The 22,898-nt window shown below is 37.9% G+C and overlaps 1 protein-coding gene across 1 annotated transcript in view; it reads right to left on the reverse strand.

The window, feature by feature from the left end:
* The window catches only part of DMD (dystrophin), a gene marked incomplete at both ends in the record, with an annotated part of 1,915,324 nt that overhangs the window by 652,944 nt on the left and 1,239,482 nt on the right, over window positions 1-22,898 (reverse strand). The window contains 2 exon segments of the mRNA XM_084258879.1: window positions 3,811-3,919; window positions 20,423-20,524. Coding sequence (XP_084115005.1) covers window positions 3,811-3,919; window positions 20,423-20,524 — 211 coding nt within the window.

The raw sequence follows: 22,898 nt of genomic DNA on the forward strand, positions 1-22,898 counted from the left end.
TGGCCAAGTAAATAACTATTGCTTTAAGCCACTATGTTTTGGGCCATTTTTATGCAGAGGCAGAAAACTGATAGACTGCACGTATCCAAGCAACTATGAAAGCAAAAAAAAAAAAAGATTTCCACCCCCCCCAGAATGTCTATTTGTTCTTCAAATTGAAACAATTTCTATAGCTCAGGCAGTATCACCTCATCCTTTCTTAATTTAAATAAGCAATCACAAAGGAACTTAGTTTAGTATATAAAAGAGTCACTTTTGGGTCTCAGTTTCCACATAGATAAAAGGACAATATTCAACCAGATGATAGTTTCAATTATTATTCTGGGTTCAAAAGATCTATGGGTCTAAGAAACTCAAACAAAGTAAACTGATTTATTCAACTCATGAAACTTACAGAAAGACATAATGCAACATTGCTCGATAATAACAAAAATAAGAAAAACACAGAAATGGGATAAAAAACTTCTTTAGTAGAAAAGACACAGAAACATATTTGATTTTACTCCCCATACATCCAAGATGGAGTTAAATAACATTACCTACTGGCTACCTGCCTCCATATCTGGAACTGTCATTAGGTTCTTGGACAGAGAGATAGTGCAAGACACAGCAAAAAACAAACAAAACAAAACAAAACAAAACACAGGCTTTGGAGCCTGACATACTTGGATAGGAACCCTGGCTCCGTTTCCTCCCAGCTGTGTGTGGCCTTAAACTAGCTATTTCCCCTTCAGCCTTAGGATCTTTACCTTAAAAAAATTGTGTATAACCATACGTACTCTGGACTCTTGTTGAGGATAAAGACATATATCTAAAAGCAGCTAGCACAACAAAAGGGGTGAAATGGAAAAAAATTACCACAATAAATTTTAAATTTTATCACACTACAATCTAGCACATACAATCATAATTATGTAGCAGAACTGGATTACAAATTAGATTTTCCTTTTATTAATAGTATGTTTTTTCAGTTGAACTTTCTGGAAATCAGGAATATAAACAATTCTTATTTTGATGTTTAAACGACCACGTTAAAGAAATAATGTTTTATTTGAAAGAAAGCAGCTGTGGATCTATTAACTCCCACCTGATTTTTCTCCCTCAACTTTTGTGCATTTCAGTTTTACTTATGACCAGCTCTGCAGCAATTTGCTACTGGAGATGGAAAGCCTTTGCCTTTTTGAGAAAATTCCTCATTCCCTCAGTTCTCCCATGCTAGCTCCAACTCCAGCAGCTACCACTCGTGGCTTGGGGCTGAGAACGTTCCAGACTTTTTTGTAATAGCAGCAATGTGGAAGGAGTGGAGAGAAGACAAGGAGCAGTAGCAGGAGATGAGACTCTTAGGTGTGGGATAAGGTAACAGGGCAGGAGCTCAGAAAGGTGCCCACTGCTTCCATCACACCAATCACCTCTTCCTCTGCTCTGGTCTTACTGGCCTCCTTAATATTCCACCATCTTACTCCATGTCAGGTCATTGCTTTAACTTCCATGTCTCAGCCTGGAATACATTCCCCCAGATAGACACTTGGTTCCTTTTCATCAGCTTTCGGATGGTCCTAAATGTTCTCTTAATACAAAGCTTACCCGATAACATTATAGACAAATACTCCCACATTCCTGCTCCCTTCGCTTCATACCCTGCTGTCTTGTTCTCTTTAACTGCATGTCTCTAACTTCAATGTGCTCATAACTCATCTGTGGATCCTAATAAAAATGCAGATCCTCATTCATTGGGTCTGGAATAGGGCCTGAGACTCTGCACTCCGAACAAGCACCCATTTGACATTCCTCTGTGGACTATATACCACTTAACAATATTGAGATTGTATATGCTTTCTTCTTTCGTCATTGATTATCTTTCTCTTCCAATCAGAACCTATGTTTCATGAAAGGAGGGAAATTATCTTATTCTATGCAACATATTCAGCACCTAGTATGATGCTCAATACAGAAAAGTTAATAAATATTTATTAAGTGAATGAATTATACATGTTGCTGGAAATAAAAAAAAAATGAAGCTTTGAATGTATTTTTCCACGAGAAACATTATAGTTATACTTAGGTACTTTAAACACAGGTAGATTTCTGTGCCCTGGTTCTGGAACCTTCCCATCATGTATAAAGGGACTTAAATGGTAGCAGAAACTAAGTTCAGAGTTCAATAAACTCATATACAAACTATTGGAACCCAATTTCTTTAAAGGTTCAGATTCTGAAACTGAGCATACCATAGAAAGTTAGAGAGAAAATGCCAATGTCTGATAATACAGGAACAAACTATGTATACATGCGGGGGAACCAATACTTGCAGGTCATAAAAAAAAGTGTTATCATTAGGGCCTCCCCTGGTGGCGCAGCAGTTGAGCACTGGGTTGCGAGGCTGCCTGCGGCCTCTGCAGCACCAGTTCGATCCCCGGCCACCGGCGAGGGTCCCGCAAAAAAAAAAAAAAAAAAAAAGTGTTATCATTAGTTGAATGTAAGCCCTGGAATAGCAATTTTGTGTCCCAGATTGACAAAAGGGGGGAAAAAAGACACGTGCTTATCTTTTTCAACACTTCAGTGTCATGAAATGTAACTCTGATGAGTGCTTAGAAACTCCAGGGGACATATGAGACACAATGTCCCAAGCCTGGCCTTTTTCAACCTAAGTACTATTTATGCCTCCTATTGAATTATCATTATCCCACCCTGGCTGTGATCTTTCCAATGCGTGATATTTCTACTTGATATAAAATAAAAATCAACTTTACTTGCAGAACTAGTCATCATGCTTTAGTGCTTCAATCATTTGATCTTTGAAAAGTAGACAAGGCAGAAAAAAAATTCCAAAGATGTTTTTAGTTCTGCCTAATTATAGAATTGGTACAGCAAAGAAGTTTCCTGGCTTCTTTCCCCTGAGATTCAAAGTCAGCGTTAGCATGGCCATGAGATTTTATGCATATTCTCTATTAATAAGTGAATAGAAAGTGAAAAAAACAGACTAAAAATATGAAGTAAGAACAAAAGTTAAAACTACAGCTAAATGAAGAAACAATCCTCCTCCAAGTTGGCACATAGTAGTCACAGTCTATTGTTCATTTTCTTGTACAGAAAATAGAAGAGTTCTTCAAACTGTTTTCAAATCAGGGAGGGAGAGGCGAGAGGGGAGCTATGTGTGTTTCTGTGGTATTGAAGGTGGGAGAGGGTTGAGACATATTTGAAGAATATTGTCTAAATGATCCAGGTGTCACTGAGATAGAATCCTATGTATTTCGTGTTAAGGGGTCCCTGGGGGCTCCACAACCTGATCGCCTCTTCAGGGGCAACACACCCATCCCTGCAACTGGGAGTACTGGTTCTTGATGGTGTCCCTAACTAGAAATTGCCACAGGCCCCAGACTACACTTCAAAGCTCTCTCTTTCTTCCCAGCAGGCAGCCCGAGGCAATGATTGGCTGGTTCAGGAATAGAAAGGTCAGGTCCTCTCCCCATAATCCAGGGAGCTCTGTGGAGTCTATCCAGATCCAAGGCTTTGTGAACCTAGCTGATCAATCAAATCATCCCTTCAGCCTCTTTCACTATCTGCACCTGTCAACCTTTCTTCCCTGTAGGTATATGTTTGAAGAACACACACCAATATATTTTTGTTGTCCAATACTGAATCAAAATCCATTTCGAAGGAACCTACTGTAAGACATTTGCTAAATAACACAAAGGTTTATTCCAGTTTTCAGAATTGCAACAAATTTTCCCCTTCACTCAAAGATCACCTCACAGTTCTGCTTTTGAACAAATGGTTACAGCCAAAAAGAATGTGATCCAGAATACTTACAGGCTCCAATAGTGGCCAGTCCAAGAGCTGGGCCAGGCTGCTTTGCTCTCAGTTCTCGAAGTAAATGATTTACCGCCTTCCACTCAGAGTTCAGTTCTTCTAACTTCCTCTTTAATAGAAAAGCATACATGTTATTTGATTAACATCTAGCAGATAACTTAATTCACAAAGTTATTAATTCATTTTATGAATGTGTTACTGCATTTCTATTATATTTTACTTGTAAATTAATTTGTTTGGGTAGAATTCCTTTCTAAGGTATTATAATTATTTTAGCCAACCACCCTACAAATCATTATCGATTGTTTGCTGTGCGCAGGCTTTTTGCTCCAGGCACAATTTTCTTAAAAGGAAGTAGAATGCAAACATTAATGAAAGCAAAACAAATAAACAAACAAAAAACAGTAATTGCCTTGACTCTTGTAAATAGTAGTATCTAGTGTTGCTGCAGTAAGAATACAGAGAATATTTACAAAATCCTAATGTCCTGGCTCAGTCCCAATCAATTAGATTAAAATCTTTTGGAGGAAGGGGTTGTGGTACATGTGGGGACAAACTCAGAGTCCACTTCAAGGAAGGATTCTTGTCTCAAATGGTAGAAAAGATCCTTCTGTTATCAGTAGCTTCAGGGACTCTCATTTGCAGAGAGTGGCCTTGACAATGGGATGCCCTTTCTAGGGAAGCCCTCATTTTATGACTGATCAGGAGGTAGGTATAAAAGCTGAGCTTTGGAAACAGCCCAAATGCCCAAAAATAGATGACTGGATCAAGAAGATGTGGTACATATATACCATGGAATATTACTCAGCTTTCAAAAAAGATAAACACATGCAATTTGCAGCAACATGGATGGCGCTGGAAGGGATCATGCTCAGCGAAATAAGCCAAAAAGAAAAAGAAAAATACCGGATGGTCTCACTCATAGCAGGAATCTAGAAAACTTAAATAAGGGACCAGGGAGGGCCTCCCCGGTGGCGCAGCGGTTGAGCGCTGGGTTGCGAAGCTGCCTGCGGCCTCGGCGGCGCCGGTTCGATCCCCGGCTGCTCCCCGGCCACCGGAGGAGGGTCCCACATGGCGCGCAGACCTCTCCTGCCGCCCGCTGCTCCCCTCAGCAGTGTACTTCGGTCCTTCTGCCTGTTCTGCTCCCCGCTCTGGCTCTGGTGAATTCTCTCACCCTCCCGCGCTTCTGACTGTACCCAGTGCATGTATAAACAAAACAAACAAACAAACCAGCAAACAAATAAATAAAGCATGCCTCTATAAAAAAAAAAAAAAAATAAGGGACCAGGGAAATGAATAACTGTAAGAAAGTGAAAATCAAAATCAACAAAAAACTATGAACCAGAGACACTTTTTGGGGGGTGGGGGCTGGGAGGGGAGGGATTGGGGTCAGAATGGGGGGTTTGCAATTGTATGGGGGAATATAAAAATAAACTTTATTATTTAAAAAATTAAAAAAATAAAATTAAAAAAAATAAAATTGAATAAATGGTGAGAAAAAATAAAATAAAAGCTGAGCCAACGTGGGTTACAATAGGGTAATTTGGAGGGTCAATTCTGCTGTGAGCTCCCTGTGGAGGCAGCCAAGTTTGTCTATGGTCAGGGGCATGTTGATATATATTTACCAAGTGGCTCTCTGGAGAAAAATGCAGCACCCTGATTTTAGCATTTGCCAATTTCTGTGGCATTAATACTTTTACTTAGGCCAATGTTAAGTTACACGTATAATGTCAAATGGCTCACTAAGTACCTGAATCTTTGACAATAGGCCCTCATGAATAGAGACAGGCTAGGTTCTGTACACCACTGGAAGCTCTATGATTACTTACTGCCAACAGACTGTAATGTCTATTTGTTTTGGGTTGAGGATTTTATAATGAGTGAGGTTTTGCCACATTTTATTTTCCTCTCTACTGGCTTCCATCCAGAAGAGGACTCTAAAGTCTTCTCAGTGGATGAGAAGGGGAGTTAAGTCCTAATACCCAAAAGCACTGGTTCTCATATTTTGGGAATCCCTGGAGATTTGTTAAATTACCAATTGCCTGGTCACAGCCCCAGAGCTTTAGATTCAATAGGTCTTGGGTCAGGCTCAGGAATCTGAATTTCTAACAATTTACCAGTTGATGTTGATATTGAATGTCCAAGATCAGAGCCAAAGGCATCTTTGATACCTAGTGAGTTACCTAAGCACCTACAATGGTCTCAATATATAGCATCCTTAGCAAAAATAATGAAATAATTATCTATAGGATTTAATTGTTTTGTGTAATTTCACTTGAGAAAAGCTGCAAGGAAAATGCAGAGCCACACTATAGAAAGAATCTGGGTTCCTATAACATCACATAAAGGATAACTGCTAGCCAGGAACACATACACCCCACTGTTACAAAAGCAAGAAAATCACTTTTATTGTGTTAGACTACTGCAAATTTTTTTGTTTATTTGAATGAATTAGTAGCACTATTTTTATTTTATTTTTACTTTTATTGATTTTATTATTTATACAAGCACTGGGTACAGTCAGAAGTGCGGGAAGGTGAGAGAATTCACCAGAGCCAGAGCAGGGAGCAGAGCAGGCAGAAGGACCGAAGTACACTGCTGAGGGGAACAGCGGGCGGCAGGAGAGGTCTGCGTGCCATGCGGGACCCTCCTCCGGTGGCCGGGAGCAGCCGGGGATCGAACCGGCGCTGCAGAGGTTGCGGGCAGCTTCGCAACCCAGCGCTCTACCGCTGCACCACCGGGAAGGCCCTAGTAGCACTATTTTTAAAATTTTTTGCTAGTACCTACTGAGGGTCGATAGCAGCATATTTATACAGCTGTAAATTCCTATGTTCATGTTGTGAGGAAAACAAATAATTTTACTGATACTGGATTTGGTTATAATGAACACATTAACACAAACTGCACCGTGGGTCTGAAGAACCAAATTTGAAAGAACCAGAAACCACAAACACTTTAAAGAGCTATTGAGTAAATAGGAATGGTAATAAGTCAATTTAACAACTGGAATGTTTATTATATTGTAGTGCCTTTAATGATTTTTTGTTAATTTAATGCCAATTATTTTAGTAAAAACATCCATTCATTTTTTATTCATTCCAGAGAAAATATTCAGCTACTATTCTGTGCCAGTGTTTGTGTCAGTTATTAAATTTATAACACATTCATATACATATAGGTAAAATAGATATATAAATAAATGACAGCAGAGATTTTATGAAATAATAATACTGTGAACAAGACATGTCGGGGGAACAGCTTAACTGCCTGCAGAGATCAGTTAGGTTACTCCAAAACGCTAACATAGTAATGATGACTGGTGATTTTTATGAAGAAATTTGGCAGCTGGTGGAGAAAGGGCGCTCCAGAAGAAGGGAGAGCATCTTTAAAGGCAATGAGGCAAGAGGTATCCAGATTTTTTCAAGATAATGCAGACTTTTTCCCTGGATACCTAGACTATACTGTTTATATGAAAGGATCTGAAAGTACGAGGACAAATTCAAGGGCAATGTATTAAAGTCTTGCAAGGTGAGATGATCAGATTTTCATCTAATACCAGGTGGTGTATGGAAGTGTTTGGGGTAGAGGAGAGATAAGACTTAGAGATAAGACTTGTGTTCTGGGAACTGTATCAGAAGGGAACAGAGTTGAGAGACAAATGTGCTTTGAGGGAGAAGTGGTAGGAAACTGAGTGAATCCTCGGGTCACATGGAGAAAGGTAGAGAAGAGTGAGTGTGAGTGTGTGTGTGTTTACTTTTTTTGGTTGTGGTAGTTGAGATTTAAGCTGGGAAGTGCTGCAGAGTTGCTTTCCAATTAGGTGTTTCTTTGAGTCAGCACCATCCTTGTGTGTTTCTCCAGTTAGACTGGGTGCACCCTTTGGAGGGCAGGTGCTGACTCTATTATTTTTTTGTACAGTGTTCTTGTTGATATCCAATTCAATGTTTCCTAATATAGGTCTTCAGCAAATATATATGAATTGCATAAAATTAAAGTGGTTATCTGAAAAGGAGAATCAATAATTGAGTTTACTCCCCAGTTGGACTATGAAGTAAATTATATACAACTGATGATTTTCTTGCAGAGGGCTTGAAAGATCTCATGTAATTTTCCACATATATAGTAATTTTAATAGACTTTTATAATTTATGAACCAGCCTGAATTTGAAAAATATATGTCCTAGACCAGGGTCACGAAGTCAGATCCTTATAGGAGTAGGTAGGAAGGACAAGATTGGTCTAAAACAGAGCGACATGATCTCATATAACTCAACGAAAAGAAAATAACCCAATCAATAAATGGGCATACGAGTGAAACAGACACTATTCTAAGGAAGACAAATAGATGGCCATGGACTCATGGAAAAAATGTGCGTGGTCACTTATCAGGGAAATGCAAATCAAAACCACAATGAGATACTACTTCGCACCTGTGAGATGGCCAAAATGAAAAAGATGGAAAAAAAAAACTAACCAAGGGTTGGTGAGGGTGTAGAGAAGAAGGAAGCTTCGTTCGCTATTGGTGAGAATGTAAGCTCATCTAGCCCCTATGGAAAGCAGCTTAGAGGTTCTCCAAATATTAATAATAGAACTACTTTATGATTCAGCAGTTCCAGTCCTAGATATCTACCCAAAGAATGCAAAAAACACTAATTGCATATACTCCTATGTTCGCTGAAGCACAATTTAAAATAGCAAAGCTATAGAAAATTCCTAAATGCCCAAAGGCAGATCAGTGGATAAAGAAGACATGGTCTATATACACAATGAACTACTATTCAGTTATAAAACAAAGATGAGATCTTGTCATTTGTGACAACACACATGGAATAGGGTGGGAAATGCTAAGGAAAAATCAGTCAGAAGGAGAAAGACAAATACTAGATGGTTTCCAGTATATGTGGAATATAGAGAAATAAATCAAAGGGTCCAAATAAAACAAATTAATAACAAACCCTAGAAATCTGACTCTGTAATTGAGGTTACAAGATGAGGAGTTGGAGGGGGAAGAAACAAGTGGGGGAGGGAGCACAATGGACTATGGAGGACGACTATGGGTATCTTGGTGGTGGGTGTGGTGACCGGTATCTGAGGAGTGTGGTCCCGTGCCTCTGAATCACACAGTGCTGTAAACCAATGTAACCTCAACAAGTAAATATAAAAAATTGAATAATTCCAACAAAGGAAAAATAAAATAGAAAAAAAACATTCTTTAAAAGTAGCTAGACTGAATTGTTTCACTCATCTGTGGAATAAAAATACCAAAATACATTCATATGCAAATAATAGTCGAAATAAACCTTAAACACAGAAAGAGAAATATAAATGAGGGGTGGGAGACAGAGGAAGGGACAGGACATGGGTATGGGTGCATTGGTGGAGGGTATAAAAACAAGTATTAAAAAATAGGTAGCTACTTACAGTACATAAATATACTTAATGAAAATTTAAAATAAAAAAGAGTTGCAACTTTATTTTCAGCTGGTGTTTGCCACCAGAAACACACAAAATTTAAAATAAATAAATAAACCCTTCCGATCACAACTCCTTATTTCTGTATGTCAGAGAAGTTTGATTCACTTTCCCAAGGGCAGAGGATTTAAAAGGTGCCTTGATGGTGTGAGCACTATGGAGATTACACCTGAAGGGGGAGATCCTTTACTTCCAAAGTACTTACAACAATGAAATGAACTGGAATAAAAAATTCATTAAAAAAAGTAGGGAATGGAGGTCAGCATGGCCCAGGTGAAGGCCAGCAACAGCTGAATAAGATGAAAGCCAGCTAAAGAATTATAAGCAATAGTTAAAATCAACAAACTAGATGTACATAGAATCATGTAGCTAGAGAACTTAGAAACACAGCTATGATGTTTTTTTTCAAAGTTAAGAAACAGAAGATATATAGTGTTTACAAATCTGAAATACACTTACTAATAATGCTACATATTTTACAATGATAAAGTAGGGAATACAATGGAAGGAGAGATATTGCTGGCACATTTCAGGAATTTTGTGAATTGATTGTTAAACACAATCATTAATAAAAATCAAAACATGCAAATCTAAAATTAAATAACATATAATAAGACCAATGTAACAAATGCTAGAAAATCATATATTCTAATCTAACAATCAATCTGTATTCTTGAGGTTACACCTGTCTGTGTATATGACATCATATATCAAATTGGAGTTTTTAATTTTTTCTCCTGGAGTGCATGATGATAAACATACACTAGCACCTCAGGGAAGAGAACTCTTTTTATTTAAAACATAAGCCTTGAATCCAAAAGCAAACATGCCCCTGATAAGCTAGGAAAACGATCACTGAAGGTCATGACATATGGGACACATTTTTTTCCATTCTGACATCAGAACTAAACACTGAGAATCAATATTCTAAAAAGGCTGGTGAAATAACATATATTTGGTCTTTTAATTCCCCTGTGAAGTTTGGATGACTTCAAAGCATAGAATATTCTGAGCAATGACAAGTAACCATGTTGATAACAGAAAGCAGCAATAGGTAAAAAGGAAGCAGTAATCATATAAGCAGATAATTCAAAAATGTAGTAGTCTTGGTCATTCACTGGGGAGGTAACAGTTCATCATATATCATTTAACTGATAGGAAGCCACCAACAGAGAGAAAGGGAGAATGAGGAGGGAAAAGAGAGGTGGGGGGGGAGAGAGCAGGTTTTAAGTACTGCTGGGATCTGCCCACTCTTCCACTAATAAGCATATGGCCCCAGAGTGAGTGGGCGAGAAGAGATGAGAGTTTGCTGCTCCTACAGTTGGCTTTGGTTCCACGTTCTTATAGTGTGCACATCTCATTGCACTGAGATTGATTCTAATATTTAAAGGTATATGTTTTCTTACAATCTGGATCCTAAAAATCCCTTCATCTGGTTCTTAACTGAAGAAATAGAGCTCTGTATTGAACTTCATTTATGTCCCATGTGTATCACTCTATGCCGAAACAGAACAGTAAGTGTTGCTCATGGCACTTCTGAAAACTGAGAAAAGTTTAAATTACATTGTTTTAAAATCAGAGGTTCTGGACTTCAGTCCTAAATCATCACTCCGAGTCGTATGATCCTTGGCAAATCAGATAGGTCGCTCAGATTTATCATCCTTGAAATGTGGATATAACACTACCACCTAACTCATAGCATTTTCAGAGAAACTAAATGAGATATTTTATGTGAAAAGAACTCTGTGAACTGTAAAATGCTATAAAATTGTTGGTTAGTTATTATGCACTGTTTAATGAAGCAAAACAGAAGATAGTTAATAAAAGTTTTTGTTAAAATGAAAATATTTCAATGCTTAAAGGACTAGGTTTTGGTTATCCTAAAAATAACATGTTTGTATATTCAATTCCCTTTTATTAATACAGAAACTGAAAACGGTCTATCCATTTACTCAAATGTTATCTTGCCCACTGTTATTTCCAGGTGGGTAAATGAGGCATTACTATAATTTCAAATGTAGAAATTAAAACAAGTACTACCTATAATGTACCACAACATATGAGGATATTGCAAAGTGTCAACAATGCAGTTAAGTTCCTAAGTGTATATTCCCCAATCTTTCATAATTATTAGCAAATACTATCATTTATAAAAAAAATCTGCAGATTTTGATTCAGCTGGTCACAAGCACCTACCATAAGTACCTGTTGTATTTGGGAGTTGAAATTGACTATTTGTATATTATGGAAGTTCTATTTTGTTCATTTTGTTTTGCTTTTTGTTTCTCTAGCATGTGCCTTTCTAGTCTCTTATCTTTTCTAGTAGGTTAAAGTTATTTTGGGTAGCAAAATATTTGGCTGCAGTTTAATGCAGCATTTTTACTTAATAAACTTCAAGCAATAAAAATCTAACGGTAGCAATTTGCTAATCATGTTAATAATCTATAACCAGATTTAAGGGAATCAAATATATGTTTAAATGACAACTTCTTCCAATATAAAATTAGCTGGACAGTAGTTAACGCGTCCTATTTTTAATTGGATTTCCAGATATTAAAAACCGTGAATATCCTAAGTGAACTGTAGATCCCAGGCTTTTCTTACAAGAGCTCGAAACTCAACAATTGTGGTAGATTTATATTTTACTCAGAGGGAAAAAACGTAAGATCATTTATTTCGATGGCAAACTTAGCTTCATTATAGAGAGATTTTTGCAGCTGAGCATTATTTTCCATTGTCTATAGTTTGAAAATAGTCATTAAATGTTATGTTACAGAATGCAAATTTTTTTATAAAGAGCAGAAATGAATTACCAGAAAAAATGATTTCTGAATATATTTTTCCTTTCTTAATTTAAAGTGGAATATAATTTTAAACTTTGTATTGGGATTGTCAAGATTTAAAAATCTTGTATTTTATTTTGTCGTTTTTTTTACTTGTAATTATTATTATTATTTTTTTAGATTTTATTGAGGCCACATTGTTTGCAACATTGCATGTGATGCAGAAGTATAGGATTACATTTCTTCAGATGTGTGTCACCACAGCTGGCATACAAATAACAACTGTGACATAAAAAAATGACTCCATCTATCGCTGATATACACAGACAGGCATGTAAATATTTTAATACTGTACTGTGTGTTTCCATAAATTCAATTAATAAAACTGAGGACCAGGGATGACATTCAAATTTCTAAAAGGTTTGCCCAGCTACAGCATGAACTACTGAGTAAGTCTAACTGGAGAATTTACCCCAAAATATTTCCTCAGAAAAAAGTGAACTCATATCAGATCCTTATAATATCTTTTGTGTCTCAATCATATTATTTTGAATGACAAAGTTGCACAGTAGCCAGGAATGATCTTGATATTGAGACGTGAGGTTGTGGTACTTATAAAAGTCATCTGACAGAATTGGTTAATAAAAACAAAATGCAGACATTGATAAACCATTAGCAATTATTCCTATGGTATACATTATTATTAGTGGCAAAGGCCATTGTAAACAAGACTTTCAAATATAGTTTTTTTTTTTTTAAGATTTATTTATTTATTTATACAAGCACTGGGTACAGTCCGAGGCGCAGGAGGGTGAGAGAATTCGCCAGAGCGGGGAGCAGAACAGGCAATGACGAAGTACACTGCTGAGGGGAGCAGTGGGCGGCAGGAGATGTCTGCGCGCCATGTGGGACCCCCCCTCCGGTGGCAGGGGAGCAGCCAGGGATCATACTGGCGCTGCAGAGGCTGTGGTCAGCTTCGCAACCCAGCGCTCAACCACTGCGCCACTGGGGAGGCCCAGACTTTCAAATATAGTTTTAAAAAGCAAAACAGAAGTTATTCTGATGGGGTGATAAAAAATATATACTGAGTAAAATGAAAAGAATCCCTCTTCCAAAACTCTTTGTGACTAGGCAGTGAAGTTGGGGATAAGACTTTCGGTGATAGCATTGAGAAAATGAACAATGTCTCTTCCTGCAGGTGGCAGCTAGGTAGGGATGATGTTCCAAATGAATGTAAAAACATCACAGAAAACAAACTAGATGGAGACAAGGCCACTTTGCCACCACAAAAATCACAAATATGAAGCACTGTTGCTTCGTTAACAGCAGCAACTCTGCCCTGCTTTAATCCCTTCACCTTCAAGTTAAAAATTGTTAAGACTGGGAGAACAGGTAGGTAAGTGTAGAAAGGGACTTAAGTATTGAGCTAGATGGAGTGTATACAGACTTTGATTTATAATGATGGACACCTGAAACTTAAAGTACTAATAATTCAACATTACTTCAATACAAAAGAGAGGAAAAAATAAAGATACAGATTACCACATTGACTGTTTCTTGATAACATCTAATCTAGAAATGGCTTCCGTTTTCTTAGTTCCTTGTTAGAATCTGCCATCCACCTGGCCCCAAACAGCTCTTTTAAATGCCTGTTACAGAGATTCCTCACAGCCATGCTGAATTGCTTTCTCCTTTGCTGCAGTAAGCAAAATGATTATTTATTTTTTGTTCGTTTCTAACTTTATTGTATTGAGGTTAGATTGGTTTACAACACTCAGAAGTATAGGATCACGTCTCTTCAAATATATGTTACCACACTATACCTACCACAAAGGGACCTAAACTTTTAGATTATAGTTATATTCTGAGTAGCCTCTGGACAGAGAGCTTTACCAGCATCTTACAGTCAAAGAGTGTCATACTTCAAATAAGTTAGAAGGAAGCTAGTGAGCATTATAATTCTGGGAAACGCATATGAAGAGTCTGACTGAACTTGTTTCATAAAATATAAATGTGGCAAAAGCAGTATTTCTCATTTGGGTGTCATTTTATCAAATGTGAGATTTCAAATATGGAAGTGCTGCTCAATTAAGAAATTAAATATAATTAGACATTTGGCAATCTCATCCTTATTCCTAAATGTTTATGTTTACAAGTTGTTCAAAAATCTATGATAAATTTTATCTTCTCAGTGAGAAAGTGGGACTCTCTTTAGAGTCGAACACATGTGATAGCATTTATTCAGTCTCTCAGAGTTTAAGACTTTATCCTCAGTTTTAAAGCTAACTTGTATTTTTTTAAAAAATGAAGTTCTGCTACTTGTATATTAATAAATTATAAAATCTCTCTGATATTGTCTTTCTATAAATGCTCTCCCAACCTTTTCTGTTATCACTGACATGGAAATTGTGCATGCTCACCAGATGAGTCAGTCAAAAAAGACTGTTCATTTGAGGGGACAGACTTACATTTGTTACCTCTGTATTGATCTCTGATGTTGCAAAAAAGTTGCACCAGGAGGTGAAATCATATGCCTGATAGATGATTTATACAATCCAAATAGCGTTGTAATTGTAATAATTATAACATTTTGACCAATAAGACACCACTTGATCTGCTATCCCACATATGTATCTTCAGACACACATCTGTTAAAATATGTTAAAAATTACCAGGCCAAAAAAAAAAAAAATAAAAACATAAACCCTAAGGAAGTTCTTGGAAATGTTAAGATGTTGATGTTGGCAGTAGAACAAACTCATTGGGAGGGGGAAAAAAAAAAACAGCTTAATCAAGTTAATTAACAACAAAACAGCTGGGAAAATGAAACATCCTGGTTGTGATTGACTGTAATTGAAAATGACTAATGATGCTGTCATTTTGCAGCTTATATCTGAGGAAATGATGCCTGGAAGATTATAATTGCCCTCTTGACCATTTGTCTACAGCAATTACTTTGTGTTAAAGGTTGAGGTGGAACCCTTTGGCCAAATATTGAAGGTTCCTAAAACCTTACTTTTCCTCTTGCATTTAAAAAGAATTTAAGAGAAGTAGTAAATTATTAAGTTCATGTTAGCATGGATTTTTTTTTTGATTACTTAAAAAGTTAGCAAAGCAAACAATTTGCTTTCATCTTTTCACATCAGCAAGTAACCAAGACAATTTAAGACTCTATTAATGCTCTCAGTTCTAATATATGGAAGACAACGTAATAAGCATTTCAAATTATATACATACATTTAAAATTAGAAGAAATAATATTTTTTCTAGGTTAAGGTAAAGAATGAGTGAGAGTTGGTAAGAAGGTAGACTGGTCCAAGCACAGAGGTTTCTCAAAAGACTAAAAATGAATTCCCCACATAATCCAGCAATTCCTCTCCTACGTATGTACCAGAAGAACACAGAAATGCTAATTTGAAAGGAAAGTTGCACTCTTATGTTCATTACAGCACTGTTTACAGCAGTCAGGGTGTGGAAAAAGCTTAATTGGGCAAAATAGATGAGTGGATTATGAAGATGTGATACACACACACACAATGGAATACTACTCAGCCATCAAAAGAGATAAACTCATGCCATTTGCAGCAACATGGATGGAGTTGGAAGAGACAATGCTAAGTGAATTAAGTCAGAAGGAGAGAGATCAATACTGGATGGTGTCACTAATAAGTGGAATATAGAGAAACCAAACTAAGAACCAGAAAGACAACCTAAAAGCTCACCCTTAAAAGTGACTATAGAACTGAAGCATCCACAGGGGGAAGGGGAGGAGTAGCAACAAAGGAAGCTCAAAGGACTGTGGGTGGTGGACTATGGGTGATTTGGTGGCAAGTACCTTATGATGGTGATACCTGAAAGAGAGAATCCTAATGCTACCACAATTAAAAGAACAAATTATTATTATTTATTATTTTTTATTTTTTAAAGATTGATTTATTTATACAAGCACTGGGTACAGTCAGAAATGCGGGAGGGTGAGAGAATTCACCAGAGCCAGAGCAGGGAGCAGAACAGGCAGACGGACCGAAAGCACTGCTGAGGGGAGCAGCAGGCGAGACAGGAGAGGTCTGTGTGCCATGTGGGACCCTCGCTGGTGGCTGGGAATCGAACTGGCGCTGCAGAGGCTGCGGGCAGCTTTGTAGCCCAGGGCTCAACCACTGCGCCACTGGGGAGACCCATAAATTATTATTTTTTTAAAAAAGAATGAGTGAATAGAAGAAAACATGATCAAAATGCTTAAGTTCAAAAGAGAGTTAAAAACTGTCTAAAAAGCCAAATAACACATGCCTTATTTATTTGTGTTGTTAATATTGCTTCTGATGACAATTGTTTTTGTTGTGCTTTAACTACAAGAAGGAGTACTTGTCATGACTCTGGAAAACTAAAAAACATTAAAAATTATTCCATTAATAGGGCCTCCCCGGTGGCGCAGCGGTTGAGCGCTGGGTTGCGAAGCTGCCCGCGGCCTCTGTGGCGCCGGTTCGATCCCCGGCTGTTCCCCGGCCACCGGAGGAGGGTCCCACATGGCGAGCAGACCTCTCCTGCCGCCCGCTGCTCCCCTCAGCAGTGTACTTCAGTCCTTCTGCCTGCTCTATTCCCTGCTCTGGCTCTGGTGAATTCTCTCACCCTCCCACGCTTCTGACTGTACCCAGTGCATGTATAAACGAAACAAACAAACAAACAAAACAAAAATAAATAAATAAAAAGCATGCCTCTAAAAAAAAAAATTATTCCATTAATAGCATTATCATAAAACATTATTAGAAAAGATATAAATTCAGCAAAATACTACACAATTTAGCTTACTTATCTAACGAACTTTCCAATGACATAGGGTTGTGTGTGATATGTATCTGTGTAGGGGAGAAAGGTGTCAGAAAGCAAAGGAACAATGCTTATTTCTTCAATCATATTATTCTAAGATACTTTCTTAACTTTGCATCAGAGACATAGTGTGACATTTATGCCATTCATAGAACTGTCTCACAATCTACATTTGACTTTTACCAGGAAATCCTCAGAGAAAATAAGGAAAAAGTTGGTTAGTCAAAGATGATATAAAACAATTTACCAATTTTGAAATTTACAGAAATCCTAGAGAAGTTGATGAAATGAAGTAAAAAGGAAGAAATGCAACAGGGATGAGCCCAGTTACCAAATAGGACTCAGCTTGGGAGGGGCGCGTAGATGCTGAACAGACAGGTTGTCTGATGTAGAATGTGGAGATGCCAATAGACAGTCAATTTCCTAAGAAATAGAATCATTCTCTGATATGCCCTTAATTAGAATCTCTGCAAGCAGTGGGCATACTAATTATCTATTTATATACTGGCTCTGATATACGTATCACCAAGCATTTTCATTTTCTTTTTAAGAACATCACTTCCTTCATAATTGTTACAATTTCCAAATGCACCTCTCCTTTACCCCTGCCCCCCATATAAAAAACAACTTTTTTCTTGAAAATATAGTGTAGACTACTCAGGCCCTACCCCTTATATTAAAAAGTGAGAAAGTTGAGAATTAAGGAGAAAGGGTATTGGGAATCACAGAATTTAAACCTTTTTACACATAAAATCAAACTTGAAAGTAGTTCTGTTTATGCACTATTAGAGCAATGGATCACTTTCAAGAAAAATCAGCCCTAACTGTTAAAAAGTTTTTGATCTGGGTCTCCCTGATGGCGCAGCGGTTGAGAGCTGGGCTGTGAAGCTGCCCGCAGCCTCCGCAGCACCGGTTCGATTCCCACCCGCCGGGTGAGGGTCCCACATGGCGCGCAGACCTCTCCTGCCGCCCGCTGCTCCCCTCAGCAGTGTACTTCAGTCTATCTGCTCTGCTCCCCGCTCTGGCTCTGTTGAATTCTCTCACCCTCCCACAATTCTGACTGTACCCAGTGCTTGTATAAATAAATCAATCTTTTTTAAAAAAAATTAAAAAAAAAAGTTTTTGATCCAAACAGATATTGCTGTAGCCCCAATGCTTTCTGCCTTGTACTGCTGAACTCCATGCCCAAACTATGGGATTGTTGCTGAGCCTCTAGTGTTTCAGTTTACCACAAGCCCCAGTTCAGCTCCAGGTATTTGCAAAGTCATGAACCAGATCAAAAACTGCACATGAATCAACTATTTATCCTCACCCCCAACCTCCCAAATGAAACTTGCCCTTTTGCCACTATTGACTCAATAGACTGATTCTTCTTCAAACTCAAAGGATAAATGGTAGAAGAATGAAATTTTTCTTATGTTCTGCTTCTCCCAAATGAGCTGATATGAGAAGACATGGGGAAGGAGCAGGGGAGAAAGAAGGAAAGTTGGCTGATTCCTACAGAATGGTTTAAAGGGACACAAAAGGGAAGGGAACTTAGTATCTCCTTATTCTTTCTCATTTCATAATTCTAATTTTTTAAAAAGATTATGTATTTATACAAGCACTGGGTACAGACAGAATTGTGGGAGGGTGAGAGAATTCACCAAAGCCAGAGCAGGGAACAGAACAGACAGAGTGACGAAATACACTGCTGAGGGGAGCAGCGGGCGCGGCAGGAGAGGTCTGCGTGCCATGTGGGACCCTCGCCCGAGAGCAGGGGATTAAACCCGTGCTGCAGAGGCTGCGGGCCACTTTGCAGCCCAGCGCTCAACCGCAGCACCACCAGGGGAGGCCCCATAATTCTAATTTCATTAATACAATGTAGAAAACAGATATGCTCAGGCATGGCAGATCACATTTATGATCTCAAGGTGGCCCAGGAGTTGAGGGTCTAAGTGGAGATGTGATAAGCTAGCATCAACTGCTCAGGCTATTTACATGCTACCAAATCAAAGATTTTCTCACTGATTTTCAATTAAGAGTTGTGTGTTTTTGTTTTCACAAAGGCACAAAAGTAAAAGCTAAAATAAACACCCATTTATAAGCTGTCATGGTTGTGCCACTTCCTGCATAAAGTCTTTGAGGATCAACCACTGAGTACAATGAAAGGACCTATGCATCAATCCATTTGTCCATTTTTTCACTCTGTGGAGGGTCAGTCTGCTGTCTAAGGAAGGGGTCTGCTTAGGGACTGACTTTCTTTACAGAACCAACAGAAAACCTGAAGTTGAACACTTCCAGGATGTACTCTAGCTCTCCAATCTAAACAGAATATATCGTTACCTTATGAAAATCATCATCTCAAGCCTGAACTTGATGCAAATTATTATTTGGGGGGGAAGTTAGGGAGCAGACACACTGTATTTGTGAATAAATGCACATAGGCATCTACAGAGAAATCTGGGCATTTCAGCATCTTGTGTTTGGACACTATGCTTCAGCTACAACTTTAAATTCACCTAAGGAAATGCTCCTTGTAAACTGTAAGGAAAACAAACAATTTTCTAGAAATGGAGCTTGGGCCAAGCATAAGCGGTGACCTTGGAGACAGATTCTAAGGCACGGTAATGTTGTTTGCAAGGACAAACTGGTTCTGTATAATGAGGTTATTGACCTGTACTGTTTTAGAGCAGTTTTAAACATGAGGGTGAGGCTCGCTAAATCTCAGCCTGCAACATTAGCTAGAGAAACCAGGACTGATCAATAAATAGCCACCATTCCAGACTTTTGGGAACCATTATAATTTTGGTCAGATACAGAAAATAAGATAACCTATACCCAACATCTATTTATCCCTGGACCCTCATTTACAACTGGAAGCCACTGATTAGCCATTTCTTGAAAACTGATCTCGCTTTCCACTTCTCTCTCCATATAAAGGCCTGCAAATACATGCATCCTGGACTTCAAAATGCACATGGAAAAGGCAAAGAAGTAGCAAGCTTTCTCCCAGGACAGCTTTTTACCAAAGAGAGAAGCAATTACATGACATTTCACTAAAAATTCTTGACCCCATAAAGTATTGAAGCTCGAATGCCGATTTTCCCCTTTCATAAGAAAGAGCAACAGAGAAAAGAAAGGTCACGGACCATATTGTGATTCTTTACAGCTGGTGGAGACAGACAGTATGATGCAGTAGCTTGATTTGAATTAAGCCAAACAATATGAAAAGCATCAAGGCTGGCAAGCAAAGCAATAAAGCCTCAAAGAATTTAATCTACCTTGAAGGTGGGGCTACTTTTGTACTGATGGCAGCACACCAGGACAGAGATGAGCCCTTTAAAGCACTGGCTCATTAATAGCCTGAAGATCACAATATATAAATAGGACATGTTGAGCAAAAAGACAGCTCTGTTCTGCAATTGTGGTATGGCCAATATTTCTTTGCAAGTTATTTCATTGATTATAAATAGACCACGTCAATGGCAAATGTACGACAGGGGAAGCATAACCCATTATGAGGTAATGGATATTGCTAGAGGTTGCTTCATTACCTTCACTGGCTGAGTGACTGGTTTTTCCTTGTACAAATGCTGCCCTTTAGACAAAATCCCTTCCACATCCGGCTGTTTAGCTTGAACTGCTACTTCAGTTTCCTGGGGAAAAGAACACATACAGTGCAGATTAACTTCACAGTTAGCAACAAAATTACTAAATTTAAATATACCCTCGGAGACTCCACATGTATTGCAGATCAATTTCTGCATGGCACATAGGGACATAAAAAAGTTCTTTTGAGTGTGGAGGAAAGAAATTGAAGTCTTTGTGAAACACAATATAGTTAGAAATATTTATACAAAATCCCCTTGAATCATGTCATAATACCATTATGCAGAAACTAACCATCTCTTTCTAAAAACAGTAGAATGTAATCCTGAGAAGTATGATATAGGCACATGATTAATATGGACAAATACTATAGTTAGCTTCCACACGTTCAGTAATCCTAATGTTCCTTTTACTTGACAAACTTCTGATTTTAGCAGGATTCTGCTTTGGATCCAAAATTTTGTCTTGAAATAGAAACCAAATGATTCTTTCTACTTCATTGTCAAAACTGTTAAGTAGCTTTCTGAAGAATATATACTTAAAACACAGTATCAAGACCTGTTGATAATTAAGCAGCCCAACTAAACCGCCCTTTGGAAGAATGATGAGGCTATTTTTTCAGGCTTGTTTGTTTTTCATATGGAGAAGGCAGATACAAGAAATAAAAAACAAACAAACAATACCTCAAACCTCTTTAGATATATGAATAGAAAGTACTTTGTTACTGGCTGTTGTCTAGCTCCCTTGAAGAGAGAACAAAAGAAATGTGCATAAATTGAAGCTGAAGGAAGTGAAGTTAAATATTACAGAAGACTTTTTGGATGGAACACTTGTTAAACACTAGGATGGAGTATCGATTAATCAATGTCAGGCATCAGTCAGGGCCTGGGCAATCTTCCCCAGATAGCAACTCCTGATTAACCCGTATCTCTCTTCCTCCCTTTCCTACCCAATAGTGTCCCAGCACTGCTGTGTGTACGTGTCTTCATGCCACTGTTTCCTTTCTATACTGTGTTTGTACCTGTTCTCTTGCAGCTCATCAAAGCAGGGAGTCCTCTGTACTGCAATTATGGTAATTTTATAGAACAGAGTGGGGTGTCTTAGAATTTATGGGTGCTCAGCACATGCTCTTGAGAGGGATTACTTCTTCAGTTTTATTATAATACATACCAGTGGGAGGTGGGTTACGTTGGTTACATATATCCATAACTTTTGTGGTAATGGGTATGGGTGTAACATATACATATGCATGTGTGTATACACAGTCTCCCATTTGGGCGAACCATGATGGAAGAAGCAAACCCCAAATGTCAAGTATTAATTCATTCTCTATGATAGAATTCTCATTCTCTTAAAATGCCTTCCAAAATAGTAAAAAGTTTGAATTTATAGTGTGCTTTGTGAGAGTCAAGGATTTCTTTCTTCCTTCAAAATTATTTGTAAATGTACACTCTGTGCCCTTAGAGTATGATCAATGCCATTCTTTACCAATATTTAATAACTTAATGAATGTTTAAGGTAGGTAGCACTTAACACCTTTCTCCTCTGCCCTTGGTCTTCAACTGCAAAAAGGTAGTTCCAAAGATTGCAAAATTTGAGGCTACTATTCAGAAGGCATTGGAAAACAGACAGGGTTAGGAGACTGCACTTGAAACTACAAGGATTTTCCTTAGGAAAAGAACACAGACATTTTAATTCATCAAATTTTCATTGGTAATGAACAGAAAGAGCAGCAAGGCTGGCATTTAGGCAATCCTTATAGTTCTTAGAGCTAGCAGGTGGATTGGGAGAAAGGTGGCATGCTTACATGAAATGAGCATGTTTTGCACCTGCAGAAGGTAAAATGTTCCCTTTCAAGGCACCAAGTCAGCCCTACATTTAGTCCTCTGAGGAATCAGCATTGCAGTCACACCACTTCCTTCTCTAGAAATGTTTCCTATTAGTATGCTCTCTATCACCATTATTGTCATCGCTTCATCCTTTCATGAAATAATGAAGAATTTAAGTACCTAGATTAGATTTACACTTGGTTATATAGAAATAGTGCAATGGTAAGAGAAATCATGTTCAGATCTAAATTCTTTGTGGTTATTTCTCCTTGGCACTTTTTTGGAGAACTAGATCTCTAATTATATGCACTTTGGATAAATCACTTTAGAAATACCATCTTGAAGATGAATTTCTACGATTTACCTCACTACATTTATTTGCAGTATGAATTTATTAGTTAAAGGATAGGTCAGTTATTTGGGGCCAAATATTACTGCTTGCAGGGTCAGCTGTAGTAAATCAATTAAATGCACTTAAACTTTTCTTTGGTATATTTTCTTAAGTTAGTGTGAGGAAAATATACTATATGAAACTAAAAATCAGACTGAAAAGATGGAAGTGTGCACGAAATAAATTGTAAAATTCTGCTAT

This window comes from Talpa europaea (genome assembly GCF_964194135.1).
Source record: "Talpa europaea genome assembly, chromosome: X".
In the NCBI taxonomy this organism is placed as follows: domain Eukaryota; kingdom Metazoa; phylum Chordata; class Mammalia; order Eulipotyphla; family Talpidae; genus Talpa; species Talpa europaea.